A 23,440-nucleotide genomic window follows, 5' to 3' on the forward strand; every position below is an offset into this window, starting at 1 on the left:
AGGAAGAAAGTAATTTGATCACAGGAAATGATGAGATACATTGCACACAGGAAAATTGTATTATCAACTATAGATATAGCAATTTTATAATGAGACGATGTTGTGTCAGTGTGGGTGCTGCACTAACTGTGTTATAGGTGTCTGCTACTTAAAATGATGTTTTCAGCTGAGGTCTTTAGTTCTAAGTTGGAAAAAGCAGGCACTAAACAGTCTACAGTCTACTGTTGTTTCTATTATAAAATAGAAAGGAGTTGTTATCCTATAGCTGTTATCACATATATTTATTTTTATTTGTTTCAGAGGAATGATGAAATAAAGAAAAGTACAACACATTCTGGTAGACCTTTGCACCCTAATGCTTGTCTCTTTGTTGCTGTGCGGAAGGTTTCTCTCTGTTCCTGCGTTCTGTGAATTATTGGATCCTTTAGCAACATCTGCCCAGATAATTCATCCTGACAGAGCATCTCTGAGGGTTTCTTTTAAAGTTGCAGGTCCATTATGATATTCTGAGAGAGCAACTTGGCATTCTGAGAGAGATCTTTGCACCCTAATGCTTTTCTCTGGGTTGCTATTCTGAAAGTTTCCCTCTGTTGCTGCGGTCTGTGAATTATTGGCTCCTTTAGAAACATCTGCCCAGATAATTCATCCTGACAGAGCATCTCTGAGGCTTTTCCTTTCAAAGTCGCAGGTCCATTATTATATTCTGAGAGCGCAACTTGGCAATTGGAAATGCCAGATGGGCTAATTTTCCTAAATTGATCACTGATAATCAGAATAATTTGTGAGTGCTCTTATCTGTAACTAACTTCTTCTTCGCCTGATGAGGAGCAGGAAGGATCGGACCAAAATGCAGCATTGAAAGTTGATGATTTATTATATCAGAATACGGAAAATACAAAATAACCAAGTGAAAGAAATGAAAATCGAAACAGTTCGGTTTGGTGAAAACACAGGCTTCTGGTGTGTGCTACCCGCAAACACCAGGTGGGAACAGGCTGGGAACAGGCTACCTAAGTATGGTTCTCAATCAGAGACAACGATTGACAGCTGCCTCTGATTGGGAACCATACCAGGCCAAACACATAGAACTATAACACACAGAACAAACATAGAATGCCCACCCCAACTCACGCCCTGACCATACTAAAACAGTGACATAGAAAAGGTCAGGGCGTGACACTTATCGACCATTGGTGTCCTGATAAATCCTACCTCAGCTAACCTATGTGAACTTTCCTCCACATCTAAATGTGAGGCATTTGCAGCATATTTCAGAGACAAGATAACAAACATCAGGCGGAGTATCAGTCAAGCGAAACCCGATGAGAAGTTAAGCCTTTCTACCTGCCTTCTCGATCCTATCCCCTCCACCTTCTGCAAAACAGTTTTTAATTGCATATCAGAAGAAGTACAAGCTGTTGGTAATCATTCCACTTTCCCCACTGCACTAAAAACTGCCATTGTGAAACCCCTTCTGAAGAAAAGTAATCTAGATTCTTCAGCTCAATCTCCAACCTCCCATTCTTAAGAGATATTGGTTTTCAAACAGCTAAAAAAAAAAGTAAGTGCCAACCGTATTATTGAAAAATTCCAATCTGGTTTTTGGGTCCAGTACTGTTCAGTTTATTGTTCAGTAGCATTACTATCTAAAACTAAAGCGCAGGCAGACCAGTGGCTCCTTATAGGTTTACAGTACTTATAGTCACTCCAAGAGGAACAAGGTACTGTATGCCACTTAGTTTATGCGGTCCTTGCGGGAATTGAACCCATGACCTTGGCGTTAGAGGACCTCTGCTAACAGCAACTTGAAAGGTCTAGTTTCCTATTCATGGAACTGTGCAGCAGGGCAGAGTAGATTATCGCTGTAGTGTTGTCCAGAGTCCTGCAGTCCAGTAGCATTGACCTTTCTGGTGTCAGTGAGTGTGTGGCTCAAGCAGTGGAATACCTTTTGACCTGCACTGTGTGACACATACTGCATGAACAGTGCCCGTGCAGAGGATGCATCCCAAATAGCACCCTTTTCCTTATATAGTTTACAACGTTTGACCAGAGCCCTATTATGCCCTAGTTAAAAGTAGTGTGCTATATAAAGGATAGGGTGCCATTTAGAACACCTCCTCAGTCAGACATCCACTCACAAACACATGGTCTATTAGTGTTGGAGCGCTCTGTGGTAGTCTGTTTACCGGTCAGGGCTTCCAGTTCCGCTCACTAACTAATTTCACACAGGGTCAAACAGGCTAAAGTGACTTTGACGTGTTCAGTTTGGCCCTCAGGGACCACTGTCACACAGCCGTGACCTCACACACAGAAGGCTGCTGTGACTGGCAGCTACTCCAAGGCTACAGGGTCATATAGAGTTCAGTCCCACCTACACTCTTCACCTCCCCACCTCCTCCTTTAAAAACTATAGTCAATACTCACAAAATGTTCTATCAAAGAGCTTTTCCACTCAATTCCACTCAACTTAAGCGAAATGCACTCTCTTTTCTCATGGTTCACTGTGTAAGGACAATGTGTCAATCTTTTACCTGACCCTTTCCCTTCCCTCATCTTCGGGTTATTGACTTTGTTGTCAAGTGTTTTTATTGGTTCTGGAGATAAACATTTGTGTTGTGTGACGGAATAGCCTCCGGCTAAGTCATTTCTGTTTCGGGAGTACTCTCAACTCCAAAGTTTTTCACATCACATACAGGCCACAGAATGTCTGTAGCTCTATCTGAGGATGTTGCCAAAGATGTTTTTTTAAATGTCACTTCAGCTTCTGGAATAAGCCTATCCCATTCAATAACTGTTCTTCCAAGCAACTGAGACTGCTATGAAGGAAATAGTGTATGATCAAACGTTATAAATGGTAGATATTACGATTCCGGGTAGATATGAACACACACAATTCCAGACAGAATCCTTCCTAGTGAAGGAACACAGCAGTTACTTTAGGAAACAGAGAGACAGTTCCTCAGACTATATTTTATTCTGCCTAGTGTCTGCTGTGCTATGATGATGCATCTTTCCGTGATTTAGTGCACAACATGCACTTCCAATAGGGGACCCGGCTATATAGCTGATTCTCAGCTCGCTGTCCCCAGCCCTGCAGGCCCAGCAGTACACCCGCCCTGCAGCTCTTGTTTATGATAAGGTCATTTTTCTAAGCAGCTAGAAAAAAGAAGCGTGCCGCCGTGCCCCTTTATCTTTTATTTTCCTTTAGTCAGCAAGGTCGTGGAGTGGAATACAAATCCCATGTGTCTCTGAATCAATTCTGCTGTGGCACCTGCTACGTGTCGTGGGTTTCAGTTGGAGCGGGCGAGAGAGTCAGAGAGAGAGGCAGAGTGAGAGAGAGTGAGAGAGAGAGAGACAGACTAAGTTTAATCTCTATCAACCATTACTGCCTTTACTTAGAGGATGAATAGCCTCTACTGGCTAGGTCTGGCTTGGGAAGTAGGGATGGACAGGGCAAGCTTATTGGGGGGCTGGAAGGGGGCTGGAGCCTGAATGTAGAGTTTAAGGGGCTCTGTCCAGCTTTATTTGAAAGGGAAGTGTGAATGAAGGGAATAGGTGGTGCAGGTACCTCACAGTGAAGGAGAACAATTTAATCCCCAGACTGGCTGCTGAATAAGCAAAAGGGCTCTAACCTCTGAAGGTGAAATGTAATCTCAACTCAATGACAGGCACATTACAGCAGCACAGGAGAGGATCTTGAGCTCTCTACTCTCTCTCTCTCTCTCTCTCTCTCTCAGTGAGACTCTTCCACTCATGCACCTGCGCACACACGACTAAGAAAGGGGGATACCTAGTCAGTTGTCCAACTGAATGTATTGAACTGAAATGTGTCTTCCGCATTTAAAGCCACCCCTCTGGAAGCTGCATGGTCTTCTGTAGTAATGTATGAGGCAGTAAGCTGAGAGGTTGAGTATATGTTGTGTTGTGCGGTGGAGTATTGAGTATGAAAGGAATAAACAGGAAGAAGAAGCACAGATCAGACAAAGAACGCAACAAATCTCCTCCTCTAACTCGCTCTATTGTCTTTGTAATCTCCCTCCCTCTAGTTCCCATACCATCTCTGATCTGAAGTGTAATATCATGGGAGTTGCATCCTTAGAAGCCTCTCTCTCTCTCTCTCTCTCTCTCTCTCTCTCTCTCTCTCTCTCTCTCTCTCTCTCTCTCTCTCTCTCTCTCTCTCTCACTCTCTCACTCTCTCTCTTACTCTCTCTCTCTCTCTCTCTCTCTCTCTCTCTCTCTCTCTCTCAGAGAGCTTGTTATAGTCAGCTTGTTATAGTCAGCCATTTGAAGACCCAGTTAGACTCTAATAATGAATGCATTCTATTTCCATACCCTATTTAAGAATTAGCAGCGTGCTCAGCTCAGAGGCCGTGTTTTATTTTTATTGCCAATCTTCCTTTTTGTTTTATCTCTTATCATATCATCCTGGCTTTGATGTCAACCTTCTTTAATATTGGCCACCTGAAATATAAAAAAGGCTTCAATTATACCAATGGAAAAACAAGGCAGTTGATTTGTGTCTCAAAACCAGGCCATTTTTTAAGAGTTATGCATTTGTTGGGAACCTTTACGTTTTCTCAAGGGTTGGATGCACATTGACGTGTTTTCAGACACAGTAAACGCTTGCAGGAGGTTGGAAGAACGTTGCAGGTAAGTTGGCAGTGTTCTCTCGGCTAGAGCAGAAGACTGACCTTGTGTTTTGATAATTGCCTTTAACCCTGATCGATGAACCCACACAGTTGGTGTAGCAGCAGGGTACTCCCACCAACACAGATTCCCCCTCAGGACATGGCTCACTAGGTGGCGCTGTGGAGAGCAACCACCCTTCTTCCACCCATCTACCTGTATTCATTACTGCATGTTAACCCTTTCCCTCCCCCATCGAGCTTCTTCTCCCTCTCTACCAGTCACTAATTACCTAAACAGACACATTGAGCATGCCACTATTGTAGTGCCTGTAGTTTAGCCTATGGCCCTTTTCCTAACTATGGATTTTTTTTTTTTTATCACTTATTTTTTTGTTCTGTCTGTGCTGTTCTGTGTTTGACCTCTCTCCCTCCATTCTGTCTGCTCCCTATCATTAGTGGAACGTTGAGGATTCGACGGACTATGTGAGTAGGAGACATGTGTAGTGTGTGCTGGGTGCGGTGCTGTCAGTGAGGGCCGTTGGGAGTGCTCTCTGTTCTCAATCTCTATCCCAATTCCTCTCTCTCCATCTCACTGTCTATCAGGGGACTAACACTCTCTCCTTCCCTTTCCCTCAAGCAGTTAGACTAGGAGCAGTTAGCTGTAGAATTGAAAGAGATAGACAGGGAAGTATCTCTTGCCAGACTCAAGACATACCGTCTGTGGTAGCGGTAAGTCTTGTGAAACGGCATGAAATTGACTATTTCCACCCTGTTATGTCCTTTATATAACTGTATGGAGTTGCTCTTCTTCCTGAAAACGCCATGTAATACTGTGATATTAGAGGCATAACCTACACGTGACCTTAACGGAGCATATTTACAATGCCATAGCCTGGTCCAATTCCCTCCGCTCCATTCTCCATACCTATTTTTTCCCTAGGCCATTTTCACCCCTTATTTCCACTCTCTATTTTCACTATCTATCACTCTGCATCCTCTTTCTATCTAGACCTTCATATACACATAGATAGTCATGCTTCTCCACCTTTACTCTCCGTTCTTCATTCCGTCAGCAACCTTCTCACAGCAGGTCCCTGTCCAGAGTTCAACTGAACTTTTCATCTCCTGTTGTGAAGTTCTCATGTAGACCCCCCCCCCCCCCTCCTTTCCTCCCAATCAGCTTGGACTCCTTACTTACCAAGTGTGTTGTGTGAGATTGGCTGGTGGTGCTGGGAGTGTGTCGGTGCAGGGCTCGGAGTGGGCAAGTGTCGAGGGTGTAGGTAGGGGAGTGTGTGGGGAGTGTTGGGGGAATGTGTGAGGATTCTGGTTGGGAGGCATGGAGCCCCGGGGGTACTGAGGCAGAACTGTGAGCTCTAGTCCGTGTCCCAGATGGCCCTGTGTTCTCTTTATTTGTTTCTGCGGCTGGTGAGAAAGTGCTGCTGAAGACATGATGCACACTGCTTAATGTGCACTCACACACATGTGCACTCACACACTTTGTACATGGTGTGTGTGTGTGTGTGTGTGTGTGTGTGTGTGTGTGTGTGTGTGTGTGTGTGTGTGTGTGTGTGTGTGTGTGTGTGTGTGTGTGTGTGTGTGTGTGTGTGTGTGTGTGTGTGTGTGTGTGTGTGTGTGTGTGTGTGTGTGTGTGTGTGTGTGTGTGTGTGCATACCAGCTTGTGTGTGGGGGGAGGTGTGTGCGTGTGTGAATACTTGCACAGGTGTGTGTGTCTTGGCAGCACTCTCTCCATGGCTCAGTAGTGTTGTTGTTTGCGTGAGAACCAGCAGCACCTCTCATCTCTGAGGCATTACTGCTGTAAATCTTCTTTTGTTTTGGTTCCCAAGAAAAAAAAGGTGTTTTATTTGTGTGTAATTTTCTGTCCAGACCGAGTAATGTGTCTCCCACTACTTTCCCCAGTCCGATTAATACCTGTCTAGCACTCTGTCTACCTGCCAGGTAAGGTATGGTTGTGCAAACAGGTACACACATGCATGCACACACACACACACACACACACACACACACACACACACACACACACACACACACACACACACACACACACACACACACACACACACACACACACACACACACACACACACACACACACACACACACACACACACACACACACACACACACACACATACAAACAGACTTGCGTGTTGTGTCATAATAGTCCTGAACCTTACTGTACTCTGTCAAACAGAAAACAGAAACACAACTTTAGCTAACAGAGGCTCCTGAGTCCAGAGCTCTTCCCTGCCACACTTGAATCACCTCAACCACATTTTGCTTTTAGTAAGAAGTGGATTTACAGTTGTGGTGGCCACTGGGACTGTGAGTGCTGCTGAACTTTATGTTATGTTGTGTTGTTGAATATACTATGTCTCCCGCAAATTGACTGTCCTGTGAATCCCTTTTCCTGTATGTTTATATGCTGTAATGGAAGTTGCACATGGCTCAGTGATGCACACTGTTATGGTGTGTTTGTTTGTTTTTCTTATGTTATGTATTGTTGTTGTCGGCAAATTGAGAGAGAGTGTGTGTGTGTTTGTGTGCGTGCGTGCGTGCTCCGGCATATGTGCGTGCGTATCTCACTTCATATTCTGATACCGTCCTAGTAGAGACAGAGGTCCCTGACTCACCTTACAGTGTCAATGGGAAATCCAGCTCAAACAGCACAGAACTCCCCCTGGGACTGGAAATGTCTGCTCCGGAGCTTTTTACATTGCCTGCAAGGGGAAAGAAAAAGGTATCAGACTGACTGGAGCATCTGTTCCTAATGCCGAACAGGTAGTGACAACTCCAGATTGTCAGTTCAGAGTCTGCAGACTAAGCACAGCGTTTTTAGGAGCAGGAGCTCGGGCTTCCTGCATTCTCTTGGCCTCTCTTCTGTGGCTACTTATGGAACCACAACCACAGCTCCAAATGAACGCATCTTCAGTTTCCCAGAACCCATCACACTGATATGGGAGATGTGTGTCAATAATGGGACGCTAATGGAACATTGATGCATCACTCATTACGTCATTGTAGCTTCAAAATTGAAGATACTGTATTAGGCTGTGGAGATTCGGCGCATTCGAGATTAGAATGTATCTTACTTTGGGTGCATTCGTAAATTCACTCTGGCTATCTACTCTGATTTCTGAGCACTCTCGAATGAGTGTGCCAGAGCCAAAAACAACTGATGAATTTACGAACGCTCAAAATCTGATGAATATGGCCGGTGTCAGTAAACATCAGTAAAAAAACGTCATTAAATTGTTGCCAGCAGCACAGTCACCAACCCTCTGGATAACATGAAAACAGCCTAACCAGCTCTGCTAGGGTGAGTGAAATGGTCAGAGTGAGTTGTTCTCTTATTTGTGTCTGGAAGTAGCTATGTTAGCCAGTTAGCTTGGGTTCTGGACTTCCGTTGTGAGGTCAGAACACTCAGATCAAGCAGACTCCTCTCCAGAGTGTCCAGTGTGCGCTCTGAACTCTCCGAGAGCGAAACACTCTGAATTTACAAATGTACAACTTGACAAAGCTTTGAATTTACGAACGCCCAGAGCGCACTCTGAGCACACGCTGGCACTCCAGATTGAATTTACGAACACACCCTTTATGTTCGCCACTTTGTCATCATAGAGCTATTCTCAGGCAGTTACTAAAAGTGAATAAAACACCAAAGTGACTGTTCAGAGCTCCCGTGTGAACACCAACTCAGCAGTATAGTTGTTCATTAGGCCTGATAGTCGTGTAACTGTAAGACAGTGGCGTACACTGTAAAAACATAAAACATGTGACACGTTTATAACCCAAATGTCAGTGTTTAAAACTGAAATATTAGAAATGTTGATGTGCTGATAGGTGTTCTTATCGTGAACACAGGCATTTAGAATGCAAGATTAAAAGATGATAGTCAGCTTTTTCCAGTAAAGTAAAATACAATCAAAAAACACAACTTCCAGCCTAAGTGTTCAGATTTAAACACTAGTGTTTACTTTCGATCTTGAACAGCATTTAGTCTTTGATGTAAGGCACTTGATTATTCAGATTAGTGTTTGGAATGTCGGTCACCTTACCTACATTTCAGCACTATGAAGCAGGACATTTGATTCAATAAATATTTTAAATCTCATGGTGTTATTGTTACTCGACTATGTGAGTAACTCTCTGAGTGAAAAAGACATGGGTGGGGCCTCATTATCATATTTCCCAGCATGTTTTGTTGCAGGTTGATTTTTGTGTGTGTGGGGGAGGTGTGTGTGCGTGTGTGAATACTTGCGCACAGGTGTGTGTGTTTTGGCAGCACTCTCTCCATGGTTCAGTAGTGTTGTCATGTTGCATGAGAACCAGCAGCACCTCTCGTCTCTGAGGCATTACTGCTGTAAATCTTATTTTGTTTTGGTTCCCAAGAAAAAAAGGTGTCAATATAGTTTATTTGTGTGTAATTTTCTGGCCAGACCTAGTAATGTGTCTCCCACTACTTTCAATCAAATGTCCTGTTCATTTGTGAACACCTATACTGTATGTCCTAAGCGTTCAGAACTTTCTTCTGAAACTCGTCAGCCTATTCTTGTTTTGAGAAATGAAGGCTATTCCATATGAGAAATTGCCTAGAAACTGAAGATCTCATACAACTCTGACTGACGAGTTTCAGAAGAAAGTAATCTGAGTAATCTGAAACCACAAATGCTGATGCTCCAGATACTCAACTAGGGCAGTTTTATTGCTTCTTTAATCAGGACAACAGTTTTCAGCTGTGCTAACACAATTTCTAATGATCAATTAGCCTTATGAAATGTTAAACTTAGATTAGCCAACACAAGGTGCAAAAACAAGGACATTTCTAAGTGACCTTATGTACAGTTGAAGTTGGAAGTTTACATACACTTAGGTCGGAGTCATTAACCTCTCCCACCTTGACAACAGCCAGTGAAATTGCAGGGCGCCAAATTCAAAACAACATAAATCACATAATTAACATTCCTCAAACATACAAGTATTATCCACCATTTTAAAGATAAACTTCTTGTAAATCCAACCACAGTGTCCAATTTCAAAAAGGCTTTACTGAAAAAGCACACCAAGCGATTATGTCAGGTCAGTAAATAGTCACAGAAAAACACAGCCATTTTTCCAGCTAAAGAGAGGAGTCACAAAAAGCAGTAATAGAGATCAAATTAATCCCTAACCTTTGATGATCTTCATCAGATGGCACTCATAGGACTTCATGTTACACAATACATGTATGTTTTGTTTGATAAAGTTCATATTTATATCCCAAAATCTCAGTTTACATTGGCGCATTATGGTCAGAAATGCATTGTCTCAAACAAACATCCGGTGAAAGTGCAGAGAGCCACATCAAATAACAGAAATACTCATCATAAACGTTGATAAACGATACAAGTGTTAAGCATGGAATTATAGATAAACTTCTCCTTAATGCAAATTCTGAGTCAGATTTCAAAATCCTTTACGGCGAAAGCACACTTTGTGATTATGTTAGGTCAGCTCCTACCCACAGAAACTCAAGGCGTGTGCACTAATTCCAGATGAAAAGTTTTAAAAGTACAATAAAAGTTAGTAGAAACATGCCAAACAATGTTTAAAATCAATCCTACGGTTGTTTTTGTAAAAAATAATCAATAATATTTCAGCCGGACAAAAGGTGCGTTCACAATCAGATACATGGCTGATGAATGGAAATTTCAACTTGCATTTTTCAGAGTAAAAGCCTGAAACAATGCCTAAAGACTGGTCACATGTTGAGGAAGCCATAGAGGTCATGAACTGGGCCCCAAGTTTTTGTATGATGGATGGGCTTTCAATGGAAAAACAGTCTTTCAAAATAATAGTACTTCCTGGTTGGATTTTCCATATCAGTTCTGTTATACACATACATTATTTTAACAGTTTTGGAAACTTTAGAGTGTTTTCCATCCAAATCTACTAATTATATGCATATCCTCTCTTCTGGGCCTGAGTAGTAAGCAGTTTAATTATGGCACGCTTTTCATCCAAAATTCCGAATGCTGCCCCCTACCCTAGTGAAGTTAAAACTTGTTTTGTCAACCAAACCACACATTTTTTGTTAACAAACTATAGTTTTTGCAAGTTGGTTAGGACGTCTACTTTGTGCATGACACAAGTAATTTTTCCAAAAATTGTTTACAGACAGATTATTTAATGTATAATTCACTCTATCACAATTCCAGTGGGTCAGAAGTTTACGTACACTAAATTGACTGTGCCTTTAAACAGCTTGGAAAATTCCAGAAAATGATGTAATGGCTTGAGAAGCTTCTGATAGGCTAATTGATCATTGATCATTTGAGTCAATTGGAAGTGTACCTGTGGATGTATTTCAAGGTCTACCTTCAAACTCAGTGGCTCTTTGCTTGACAACATGGGAAAATGAAAAGAAATCAGCCAAGACCTCAAAAAATTGTAGACCTCCACAAGTCTGGTTCATCCTTGGGAGCAATTTCCAAACGCCTGAAGGTACCACGTTCATCTGTACAAACAATAGTATGCAAGTATAAACACCATGGGACCACACAGCCGTCATAGCACTCAGGAAGGAGACGTGTTCTGTCTCCTAGAGATTAACTTACTTTGGTGCGAAAAGGGCAAATTAATCCCAGAACAACAGCAAAGGACCTTGTGAAGATGCTGGAGGAAACCGGTACAAATGTATCTATATCGACATAACCTGAAAGACTGCTCAGCAAGGAAGAAGCCACTGCTCCAAAGCCACCACAAAAAAGCTAGACTACGGCTTGCAACTGCATATGAGGACAAGGATCGTACTTTTTGAAGAAATGTCCTCTGGTCTGATGAAACAAAAATAGAACTGTTTGTCCATATGATCATTGTTATGTTTGGAGGGAAAAGGGGAGGCTTGCAAGCCGAAGAACACCATCCCAACTGTGAAGCACTGTTGGCACCATCATGTTGCCAATGTTGTGGGGATGCTTTGCTGCAGGAGGGACTGGTGCACTTCACAAAATAGATGGCCTCATGAGGCAGGAAAAACATGTGGATATATTGAAGCAACATCTCAAGACATCAGTCAGGAAGTTAAAGCTTGGTCGCAAATGGGTTTTCCAAATGGACAACAACCCCAAGCATACTTCCAGTGTTGTGGTAAAATGGCTTAAGGACAACAAAGTCAAGGTATTGGAATGGCCATCGCAAAGCCCTGACCTCAATCCTATAGAACATTTGTGGGCAGAACTGCAAAAGCGTATGCGAGCAAGGAGGCCTACAGATCTGACTCAGTTACACCAGCTCTGTCAGGACGAATGGGCCAAATTTCACCCAACTTTTTGTGGAAAGCTTGAGGAAGGCTACCCAAAATGTTTGACTCAAGTTAAACAATTTAAAGTCAATGCTACCAAATACTAATTGACTGTATGTAAATATCTGACCCACTGGGAATGTGATGAAATAAATAAAAGCTTAAATAAATCACTCTCTAGCATTATTCTGACATTTCACATTCTTAAAATAAAGCGGTGATCCTAACTGACCTACGACAGGGAATTTTTACTAGGATTAAATGTCAGGAATTGTCAAACTGAGTTTAAATGTATTTGGTGACTTCAACTGTATATACAATACCAGTCGAAAGTTTGGACACACCTAATAATTCAAGGGTTTTTCTTTCATTTGACAATTTTCTACATTGTAGAATAATAGTGAAGACATCAAAACTATGAAATAACACATATGGAATCATGTAGTGACCAAAAAAGTGTTCAACAAATCAAAATCTATTTTAGAATTTAGATTCTTAAAAGGATCCACCCTTTGCCTTGATTACAGCTTTGGACAACCAGCTTCACTTGGAAAACTTTTCCAACAGTCTTGAAGGAGTTCCCACATATGCTGATCACTTGTTGGCTGCTTTCCTTCGGTGCAAATTCTGGAAGTAATCAGTTGGTATTAAACTGCAAGCATTGTCAAACCAATCATTTTCTGCTTTTCCTCTCCTCACAGACAACTTTGAAATGACAGAGCTTTTTCAACACTTGGTGTGGGTCAACTCATCCCAAACCACCTCAATTGGGTATGTGGGACGCTAGCGTCCCATCTGGCCAACATCCAGTGAGATTGCAGAGCGCCAAATTCAAATACAGAAATTCTCATTATAAAAATTCAGAAAACAAAACATATTTTACATATTTTACACATTAACTTCTTGTTAATCTAACCACGGTGTCAGATTTATAAAATGTTTTTCGGTGAAAGCATACCTAGCCCAGAATATAGCCCAGTTGACAAATTATTACAAACAGTCAAGCAGAAGCGTTACAAAACTCAGGAATAGAGATCAAATTAATCACTTACCTTTGATGATCTTCATATGGTGGCAATCAGAAGACATTCATTTACTCAATAAATGTTCCTTTTGTTCGATAAAAAGTATCTTTATATTCAAAAACCTCTGTTTTGTTTGTGCATTTTCTTCAGTAATCCACAGGCTCAAACGCAGTCAAAACAGGCAGACAAAAAAAATCAAAATTCACTCTCTGGCGCAGTCCAAACCTAGGACTCTTAATCCTGCGTTTGTTGGCGGCTCTCACAGTCTGTGCCAAAAGCGGCAAAGTGCAGACCTCATCCAGGTGCGCTAACTTGGACAAACTCCCAGGTTACTATTAGAAGCGAGTATAAGTATTTTCCACCGATGATGTAGGGTAAAACATTTCTGGCTTTAAGGGTGAATCAAGTCAACAATATACTGGCAAATCCTTTTTAATCCGTGTCCTATGAACAGAAATAATCAAGAGAAATTATAGATACAATATTTCGGTGCTCTTCGGCCATTGGACATAAACATAAGACAACAAGTTGGAAATCGCAAATTCAACATTGAGTGGTTTGGAAGGAATCAGTGGCTAACTGCAAGCATTGCAAAGCAATCACTACCCTGCTATTCAATGGAGTGGGTGTGTGGTCACATTTCTGGCTTTAAGGGTGGTCTCTTTACCAAGCTTAAAATGACAAATATTCAACATTGGTCATGTTGTCAATCCAGCATAATTTCTGCCGTGCTCAAAACAACTGTTTAACTTGGAACTGGGAAATCTGACTTCGGTAAGTTCAAGACAACTGGGATTTCGGGAATAAACGAACTCCGACTGGGAAAATACATTTAGAAAGGTCATCCCACTCGTACTCAAATTAACGAGTGTTAAAGGTCGATCCCGAGATGGTAAGCTACTCCAGGGATGACCCAAAACAACAGGAATTCCAAGCCGGGAACTCTGGCCTCTTACTAGAGCCGCGACCTGGAGGTCACTGACGTCATCATGATTCAACCTTGTTTTTTCCGAGTTCTGAGTTGTCTTGAAAGCACCATAAATCCAGAAAATGCTAGACTTTGATGACAAAGTTTGACGACGAAATTTGCCCACAAAGAACTCCCGTGCCACCTTCCTGTTCAAATGAGCACAGCACAACAAGGTGAGTCCAAAAATGTATTGTACACAACTACATAAATTATGTAATATGCCAGTGAGATACCTATACTGCAGCTAAGAAAGTAATACTAAGTGTATGTTGTGTATTAAACTGTTAGGAGCCCATGTGTCTCACCCTAATCATTTGCTCCCTTTTCCTCTCCTAATTTTGCCTACTGTTCTGACTTGGTGGTGCACATGTAGCCTATAACCTGTTTAGAGAAATGTAATCTTTGAATATTGTAAGAGCTTTCATTGTCTGCTTTTATGCCCACTTTATTCAGGGAACGCTGACCGGCAGGTGTTAAATGATGACAGCGTCAGACTAGAAACAGACTGGGTCCATTCCTTGCGTATCTGTCACCGGAAGGAAGACATGACAAGAGCTGGTGAATGAGGACATATCCATGGTTCTGACTTGGTGTACAGGGAGAACACTGTAAGAATAGCCCATGTTCTGTATTCTGTCGCTGTACATTTAAAAAATGCTTAACAAATATTTAGATTGACTACGGCCGTCCTCTTATCTGCCTCTTATCTGCTTGTCGTCCCGTTATGCCATAGTTTTTTTAAGGCAGTAAATGAGCCTGAATTAGCTGTTTTGCTGCCAGACGAGGCTCTGCTGATAGCCAGGTGTAGCAGTGGCAAGGTTTTGGGACTGCTGTTGTGACTCTGCTGTTGGGACAGCTTTATGTAGGCCCTAACATTTTGTGGGCACAGTTTGTCACCGTTATAGTGCAATTAATGAATTGTTTAGTGTTGTGTTATGTTGTGTAGTTGCTTTGCTGGCATGCGTCACCCCAAACATTTTTTTGTTGCCCAACCAAGATTTACGTGCAAAAATTGACACTGGCATTGAATAAACATGTTTTGGTGTTTACAATCCAAACACTGTGACGTGATTTTATATAAATTATAAATGTCTTGATGTGTTTAAAAAGTGTTGCAGAAAAGTGTTTAGTTATGTGTTCAGATCCTAAGCACTTGGATTTCACAGTGTAGGAACCCCTGTTGATTTAGGGTGGAGGTTTAGAAAAAGGAGGACGGTGGAATAGGTAAGTGGAAGGAGGAGGTGGAAGAGAGGGGTAGAAGAAGAGGACCAGAGCGTTTGATCTGGAGTCTACTGGAACTGGAAGTCATGACAACTTGATTGTCTTCAGTTAAACAAGCCAGGACAGAGTTCCCTTGGATGTAGAATAGAATCTTTCATCATGTCTTGTCTGCGTCCCAAATGGCACCATATTCCCTTTGTAGTACACTACTTTTGACCAGAGCCCTATAGGCTCTGGTCAAAAGGGGAATCGGGCGCCATTTGGGATGCAGTCTGTCTTAATGTTAAATCTTTAATATATTCCCTCCTTGGGAATCCATCCCTACATTCCCAGAGAACCCGATATTCGTCCCTCCTTGAATTTAAATGTTATCCCTCAGGTTGGGAATCCAAGGAGAGAAATTAATCCCAGGGAAAAGGGATATTCCCCTCCCTCCTCCTCCCCCATCCCTCTGCATTTGAATAAGAGAGGAGCCTGATTAGATTTTTATTCCAAATGAAAGAGAGAAACCACTCCAGCGCCAAAACTAAAAAGGGATACTGTACGATAAAAATAATGAGGCTTTTTAAAGAAAATTAATAGCTCCAGATGACTCGTATTCCCTCTCATCTTGAACCCCCCCTGGAAGATGAGATGGCTGCTTCTTAAACCCTAAGTGGGCGATCTTTGCTCAAAATAGCCTACTATGCCAGCCTGCTCTGCTCAGTAGCTTGTCTGTGATTACATGGCTGCATCATAATTATCAGAAAGGGAAAGCCTTCCTTTTTATGATTATCATGCAATAAAGATGTGAGAGGCTGCAGCCATGAAATCATAATTAAAGTTTGGTTTGGGCTCTGAGAAGCGGAGCTGGCCATGTCATTCCTGTGGTTGCTAGCTGCAGTTTCTTGGTCTGTTATCTCATCTGCTCTCGGAGGGCTGTGCTGAGCTCCATGCCCCAGGCTCTTACAAGCTTGCACCATGGGTGGTAGGCTGATGGGCGAGTGAGATGGAGGGATAGAGGGATGGGTGGATGAGTCTCTCTGGGTGTTCTCAGTTGGAAACCCAGCTCCTGTCTCTGACTTTCGCTCTTCCGTCTGAAGCTCATTCATCACAAATGACACACTATTCCCTTGATATTGCACTATTTGCATGCCTGTGTCACTATGAGCCCTGGTCAAAATCATGCCTGTGTCACTATGGGCCCTGGACAAAAGCATTCCTGTGTCCCTATGGCCCTTGTCAAAAGTACACTAAGAAAGAAAAGGTGCTGTGTAGAACCATATAGGATTCTTCAGTTTGTCCCCATAGGGGAATCCTTTTTTGTGATGGGTATAACCTTTTGCAGAGGGTTCTGACTAGAACTATTTATTTAGGGTTCTTCAAAGAACCCCCTGTATATGGTTCTACCTAGAACTCTCTATGGAGGGTTCTGCCAAGAACCCCTTTGAAGGGTTCTACAGTGAACCCTTGTATCTTTGGAAGGTTCTTTGAACCCTTTATGAATGGTTCCACCAGCCTAATTAACCTTTAAAATATACATATGTATGAGAATACAATACTGTAAATAATAAAGCCTTTCTTTGAGGGCCTAGTTATACCCTAACAGAGTGATGTTAGGAATCTCCTGGTTTACAGGCCACATCAGGCCTGCAAGTCACATTATGCTGGCTTGCAAAGTGATGTGTGATCCCTATTGGAATCCAGCCCGGGTTATCCAACAAGTGTAATTGTTAGTTACCCATAAACTGCATTCAGAATGACTGCCAGAGTAGTGAATATTGAATACTGAGACGACCTCAATCATCTAAACAGGAACAACCATTTCAGTAACAAGCGCAAAACATTCTAACATATTGAATTAGTTTAGAAAACTGTATGTTATTTATATGTTTTGTGTAGCATGAAATTAATCAACACATGCAAAAATACAAATATTACAGTAAATCAAACAATTACAGTACCAGTCAAAAGTTTTTGCACCTACTCATTCAATGGTTTTTCTTTATTTTGACTGTCTTCTACATTGTAGAATAGAGAAGACATCAACACTGTGAAATAACACATATGGAATCATGTAGTAACCAAAAAAGTGTTAAAGAAATCTAAATCTATTTCATATTTCAGATTCTTCAAAGTAGCCACCCTTTGCCTTGATTACAGCTTTGGACAACCAGCTTCACTTGGAAAATTTTTCCAACAGTCTTGAATCTCCCTGAAATAGAGCATGCTGGGAAATAATATATATGGTTCTTCAATGAGGGAAAAAAGTATTTGATCCCCTGCTGATTTTGTACGTTTGCCCAATGACAAAGAAGGTTCTCACCCAAGATTTGACAGTACATGGCCCCATCCATCGTCCCTTTGATGCGGTGAAGTTGTCCAGTCCCCTTAGCAGAAAAACACCTCCAAAGCATAATGTTTCCACCTCCATGTTTGACGGTGGGGATGAGGTTCTTGGGGTCATAGGCAGCATTCCTCCTCCTCCAAGCACGGCGAGTTGAGTTGATGCCAAAGAGCTACATTTTGGTGTCATCTGACCACAACACTTTCACCCAGTACATCTGAATCATTCAGATGTTCATTGGCAAACTTCAGACGGGCATGTATATGTGCTTTCTTGAGCAGGGGAACCGTGCGGGTGCTTCAGGATTCCAATCCTTCACGGCATAGTGTGTTACCAATTATTTTTTGGGTGACTATGGTCCCAGCTGCCTTAAGATCATTGACAAGATCCTCCCATGTAGTTCTGGGCTGATTCCTCACCGTTGTCATGATCTTTGCAACTCCACGAGGTGAGTTCTTGCATGGAGCCCCAGGCCGAGGGAGAATGATCGCACCAACTGTTGTCACCTTCTCACCAAGCTGCTTGGCGATGGTCTTGTAGCCCATTCCAGCCTTGTGTAGGTCTACAATCTTGTTGGTGATTACGTGCCCACTGGAGCGGCTTCTCCTTTTTCTTTGCTGATAGGAGTGGACAAGGACAGACGAGTTGTGTGTTCCGAGATGCCGTTCTGCACACCACCATTGTACTGTGCCACTATTTTCCTGTTTGTGGCCAGCCTTTTAGCGTGCATGAATCTTGCAATTCTCCTTCGACCTCTTATCAACGAGCTGTTTTCGCCCACAGGACTGCCACTGTAAGTATGTTTTTAAACCCTAGACACTGTCATGTGTAAAAACCCCAGGAAGCTGGCCATATCTGAGATACCGGAAATGGCGTGCCTGGCATTGCCGATCATACCATGCTCAAAGTTGCTTATGTCACTCTTTTGACCCATTCTAACGTTCAATCGGACAGTAACTGAATGCCTCAATGCCTGTCTGCCTGCTTTATATAGCAAGCCTCGGCCACGTGACTAACTTCTAGGAGCGAACCATGTGGCGGTGTACCTTATAAACTGGCCACTGAGTCTATAAGGTTTAATTTCAGTTCTTATATCACCACAGCAACATGGGAGTACCAAAATTGTTCTCTATTCATTTTCAAACCATTTGAGCTTTGTTTGTTCCTTTACCTTCTCTGCAACCATTTCTCAGAAAGAAATGCAATGCTTTGAGAGTATTTCAAATGCTACACTGACGTATGGTGTGTGTGTGTGTGTGTGTGCGTGTGCGCTTGACTGCCTAACCCTACCAGAGTGTACTGAACACAGTACAGTGGATGAAGGCTGGGTCATTGTGTTAGGCATCATCTCATCATAGCATTAGTCTGACATGGGCTGTTTGTGCATTTCTCTCCGACAGGAGACTGTCATAACAGGCCTGCTCCCTGAGACCACCTACTCTGTCACTGTGGCAGCCTACACCACCAAGGGAGATGGGGCACGCAGTAAGGCCAAGGTGGTCACCACAACAGGAGCAGGTGTGTAGAGCTACACACAAACACAAACACACACAGGAGCAAGTGTGCACAGCTAAATCATTGCTCCTTCTTGATCAGGTGATTATTGTGAAAGAGAATGTTTTCTTCCAAAAGGGCACTGCAGTACAAATATCAATATCACTATAATGAAAAATATAATCTAAAATAACCTCATCAATTTATACACAATTTATACACAATCCTCATCAATTTATACACAATACCTCATAATGACATAGCGAAAACAGGTTTATGTACATTTTTGCAAAGGTATTTAAAAAACTTGTTCAGGTGTATCCTCTTTCCATTGGTCATCCTTGAGCTGTTTCTAGAACTTTATTGGAGTCCAGCTGTGATAAATGTAATTGATTGGGCATGATTTAAAAAGGCACATACCTGTCTGTATGAGGTACAACAGTTGATAGTGCATGTCAAAGCAAAAACCAAGCCATGAGGTCAAAGGAATTGTTCGTAGAGCTCAGAGACAAGATTGTGTCGAGGCACAGATCTGGGGAAGGGTACCCAAACATTTCTGCAGCATTGAAGGTCCCCAAGAAAACAGTGGCCTCCATCACTCTTAAATGGAGGAGGTTTGGAACCACCAAGACTCTTCCTACAGCTGTCCGTTCCGCATAACTGAGCAATCTGGGGACAAGGGCCTTGGTCAGGGAGGTGACCAAGAACCCGATGGTCACTCTGACAGAGTTCCAGAGTTCCTCTGTGGAGATGGGAGAACCTTCCAGAAGGACACCCATCTCTGCAACACTCCACCGATCAGGGATTTATGTTAGAGTGGCCAGACGGAAGCCACTCCGCAGTAAAAGGCACATGACAGCCCGCTTGGAGTTTGCCAAAAGGCACCTAATGGACTCAAGATTCTCTGGTCTGATGAAACCAAAATTGAACTCTTTGGCCTGAATGCCAAGTGCCACATCTGGGGAAAACCTGGCAACATCCCTATGGTGAAGCATGGTGGTGGCAGTATCATGCTATGGCGATGTTTTTCAGCGGTAGGGACTGAGACACTAGTCAGGATCGAGGCAAAGATGAACAGAGCAAAGTCCAAAGAGATCCTTTGTGAAAACCGTCTCCAGAGCGCTCAGGACCAGTATAAATTGTGAATGTGCAGTAGTACTCACTCTGACTGGTTTGACCTGAAACTGCCCTTTTACTCTGACTGCCTCCCAAATGGCACTACTTTCGTCCAGGGCCCATTAGGTGTGTTCAATGTAATTTCAAAGTATTTTTTGTGTCATTATCCTAATGATCCTAATCCCTCTCTTTACCCATCAGTCCCAGGCAGGCCCACTATGATGATCAGCACCACCATCGGTAACACAGCCCTCATCCAGTGGCAACCTCCGAAGGAGATGGTGGGAGAGCACATGGGCTACCAGCTGCAGTACAAACGCATGGAGGAGGAGTCGTTCACCGTAAAAGACTTCAAGAAGATAGAAGACCACTTCACTGTTACCGGCCTGCACAAGGGCGCCACCTACATCTTCAAGCTCTGTGCCAAAAACCGGGTGGGCAACGGGGAGGAGTACGCAAAGGAGATTACCACGCCAGACGATGTGCCCAGTAGCTACCCCCAGAACCTGAGCGTTGTGGGCCTGACCACCACCACAACCAAGCTGGCCTGGGAGCCTCCGGTGCTGGCTGAGAGGAACGGGAAGATTGTCCAGTACGTTGTGGTGTACAGAGATATCAACAGCCAGCAGAACCACACCAACAGGTAATATTCAATACCAATGTAAATAAATACATGTAAACACCTTCTGAGACATTGATAAACCACTTAACACAGAAAGTCCTCACTTTATCTCAATGAAGTTAATCTTGGATAGTCCATTGTCCTAAAACAGAGGTATCTTATCTTCCCTTATCTCATCTGCCTCAACAGCACGACAGAGACCCAGATGACCATCATGGGGCTGCAGCCTGATACCACCTATGATATCAGGATCAGGGCATTCACCAGCAAGGGAGGGGGACCAATCAGTCCTAGTATACAGAGCAGGACCATGTCTACCGCCATGCCAGGTGAGTATGCAGTGGACATACGCAATGCAGGCATACACACAAACCCGAGTGTAGGCGCACACACACACATACACACACACACACACACACACTGAGAGCATGATCGTGTCGACCTCCATGCCTTATGAGCTCTGCTGATCTGTATAAATAGTCTCACACAGATGCAGACAACACCAGACCCACATGCACACAGGCATGCAAACACACACACACAGAGCAGATGGTATGGGAGAGGAACAGATGCGTAACTGTGTGTGTGGAAGCTGGTGGCAACTGGACAAGAGTGGCAGAACCAGTCCAGCGTAACCAGTACAGCAGTACATCAGCACCATGGAACACTCCTTTCATGTTCATATTAGGGCACATATGGCTGATGTGGAAATATATGCTAAGCTTCCTGCTACTAGCTATTCATAGTCAAATCTAATGCACAGAGGTCTAGGAGGCAGCTACCAGATACTGGGATTCAGATCCCACTGTTTTACACCCACCAGTTACAGTGAAGTTTAATGTAGAGGAACACTCATGTGAGTAGTTCCCCTGATGTTTTATCATGCATATATTTATGTTCAAGTGTAAATGCAATAACATCTCTTAATGTTACCATTACAAAGTATGGGTCACTGAACATTAGTGAACTATTATGAATTAGATATCTCTCCAGAGACTCGTTTCATAATCTGTTTATCTGCTCTCTATCTGCTTTGTGTCCCTTACTATTTTATCTCCCAAGATGCTCTAGGGTTCCCCTAGCTCTATCATGTTACAGCAAGTACAGATGACAGTGCTCTTTTATAATTTACCTTCTGTGTTTCCTCTGTCTCCGTCACCTCTGTTTCACCCGTCTCTCCCCCACCTAACCTCTCTCTTCACTCTCTCCTCCACCTCACCCTGTCTGCCTCACCTCACCCTCTGTCTCCCTCCTCTCTCCCTCAATCTCACCCCTCTCTCTTCCGCCTCACCCTCTTTCTCCCCCCAACTCCCCCAGAGTTCACCAAAAACTTTGGTGTAAAAGCCGTGATGAAGACGTCAGTGCTGCTGACTTGGGAAGTGCCAGAAACATACAAGTCTCAAGTGCCTTTCAAAGTAAGTAAAGACAACTCCATCCTGATAGCGTGCCTTTCGCCTGCACAGATTGAGGGAATTGCATTGTGCGTGAGTGACGCCACTTTTGTCAGTGGACAATGGAAAGAAGGCTCACACAACACAATGGAGGGGCTAGGATTGAAATATATATTGAAATATCATGGGAATGAGGAAGGATATGGCCAAGCTTTAAATAATAGGTTACGATTTATATTCCATCACACGTGGTCCATAACTGTCAATGAGGTTCATGTAGAAAATTACACAAGGAAGAAGGGAGAATAAAATCATCATGCACTCTAAAAAATGCTGGGTTGTTTGGTTGACACAACTGCTTTGTTGCAGGTGTTGTGTCACTTACGTGGGTTGTTTTCTTAACTGCTTGGTTATTGAGATATGACACATTGGGTCAGAGCAGGAAGACTGGAGGCGTAGTTAAGTAGGGGCGTGGCTTCCAGATCTTTTTTCTTTTGACACCCATGAGAGTAAATGTCCTTTCTGTTCACTGGTTCTGTTGTATAGTTATCACATAACAAAGGTAAACTTTTACATTTTTGCAGTTGTAATGATACTTACAGAAGTGTATGAGTTTCCTTAAAGCCTTTGTTTGGATTTACAAATATGTAATAAGTTAAAATGCTACTTTTAATGTTTTCTTCTTTGCTGGGGTTTAATGGTGGTGTGCCACCCAATGTTAGACACAATACCCCCACCTAGTGATTGGGAAACTAAACTAAGCTTTCTAATGCATTGAGCATTGCCAGCTAATTGTGTCAAAAATAGGCTTTGATCAACACAGTGTACAGTAGTGGCACCTGCTGGTCAAAATAATTTAAAACAGACAAATTATTATAGATGACGTCCTACATGCCATAGCAGGTGTGCAGGGTAGTCTTTTTGCCTTCTCCCGAAACCAATACCAAACCAATTACGTGGTTGTTTGACAAAATGAAGCTTTGCACGTCATTGATCACGTGCTTGTAATAAAGTAATACAAGCATCGGCACACTGCTTCAAAGTAAACTGCTTCAGGATTTCGGTGTATGCCTCGGAGCTCCGGTATCAAATGTATCATCATTGTAACATCACGACTTCCACCTCTGATCATCTTGAAAATCATTTGTGGCTATTGAGGATTGAAACCTAGGTGTCTGGCTAGACTGCAAACTCTCCTTTCAGACCCATATCAAACATCTCCAATCGAAAATCAAAGAGTCGGCTTTCTATTCCGCAACAAAGCCTCCTTCACTCACGCTGCCAAGCTTACCCGAGTAAAACTGACTATCCTACCGATCCTCGACTTCGGCGATGTCATCTACAAAA

General features: G+C 42.8%; 1 protein-coding gene across 15 annotated transcripts in view; it reads left to right on the forward strand.

The window, feature by feature from the left end:
• LOC124037908 (receptor-type tyrosine-protein phosphatase F-like) overlaps positions 1–23,440 on the forward strand; it is a 448,750-nt gene that overhangs the window by 364,310 nt on the left and 61,000 nt on the right. For all 15 annotated transcript variants that reach the window (XM_046353139.1, XM_046353145.1, XM_046353141.1 and 12 more), the window contains 4 exons: positions 18,871–18,988; positions 20,282–20,723; positions 20,892–21,031; positions 22,020–22,117. In XM_046353139.1, the coding sequence (XP_046209095.1) occupies positions 18,871–18,988; positions 20,282–20,723; positions 20,892–21,031; positions 22,020–22,117 (798 nt within the window). The remainder of the gene's footprint in view (positions 1–18,870; positions 18,989–20,281; positions 20,724–20,891; positions 21,032–22,019; positions 22,118–23,440) is intronic.

Source organism: Oncorhynchus gorbuscha, linkage group LG06, assembly GCF_021184085.1.
Source record: "Oncorhynchus gorbuscha isolate QuinsamMale2020 ecotype Even-year linkage group LG06, OgorEven_v1.0, whole genome shotgun sequence".
Lineage (NCBI taxonomy): Eukaryota > Metazoa > Chordata > Actinopteri > Salmoniformes > Salmonidae > Oncorhynchus > Oncorhynchus gorbuscha.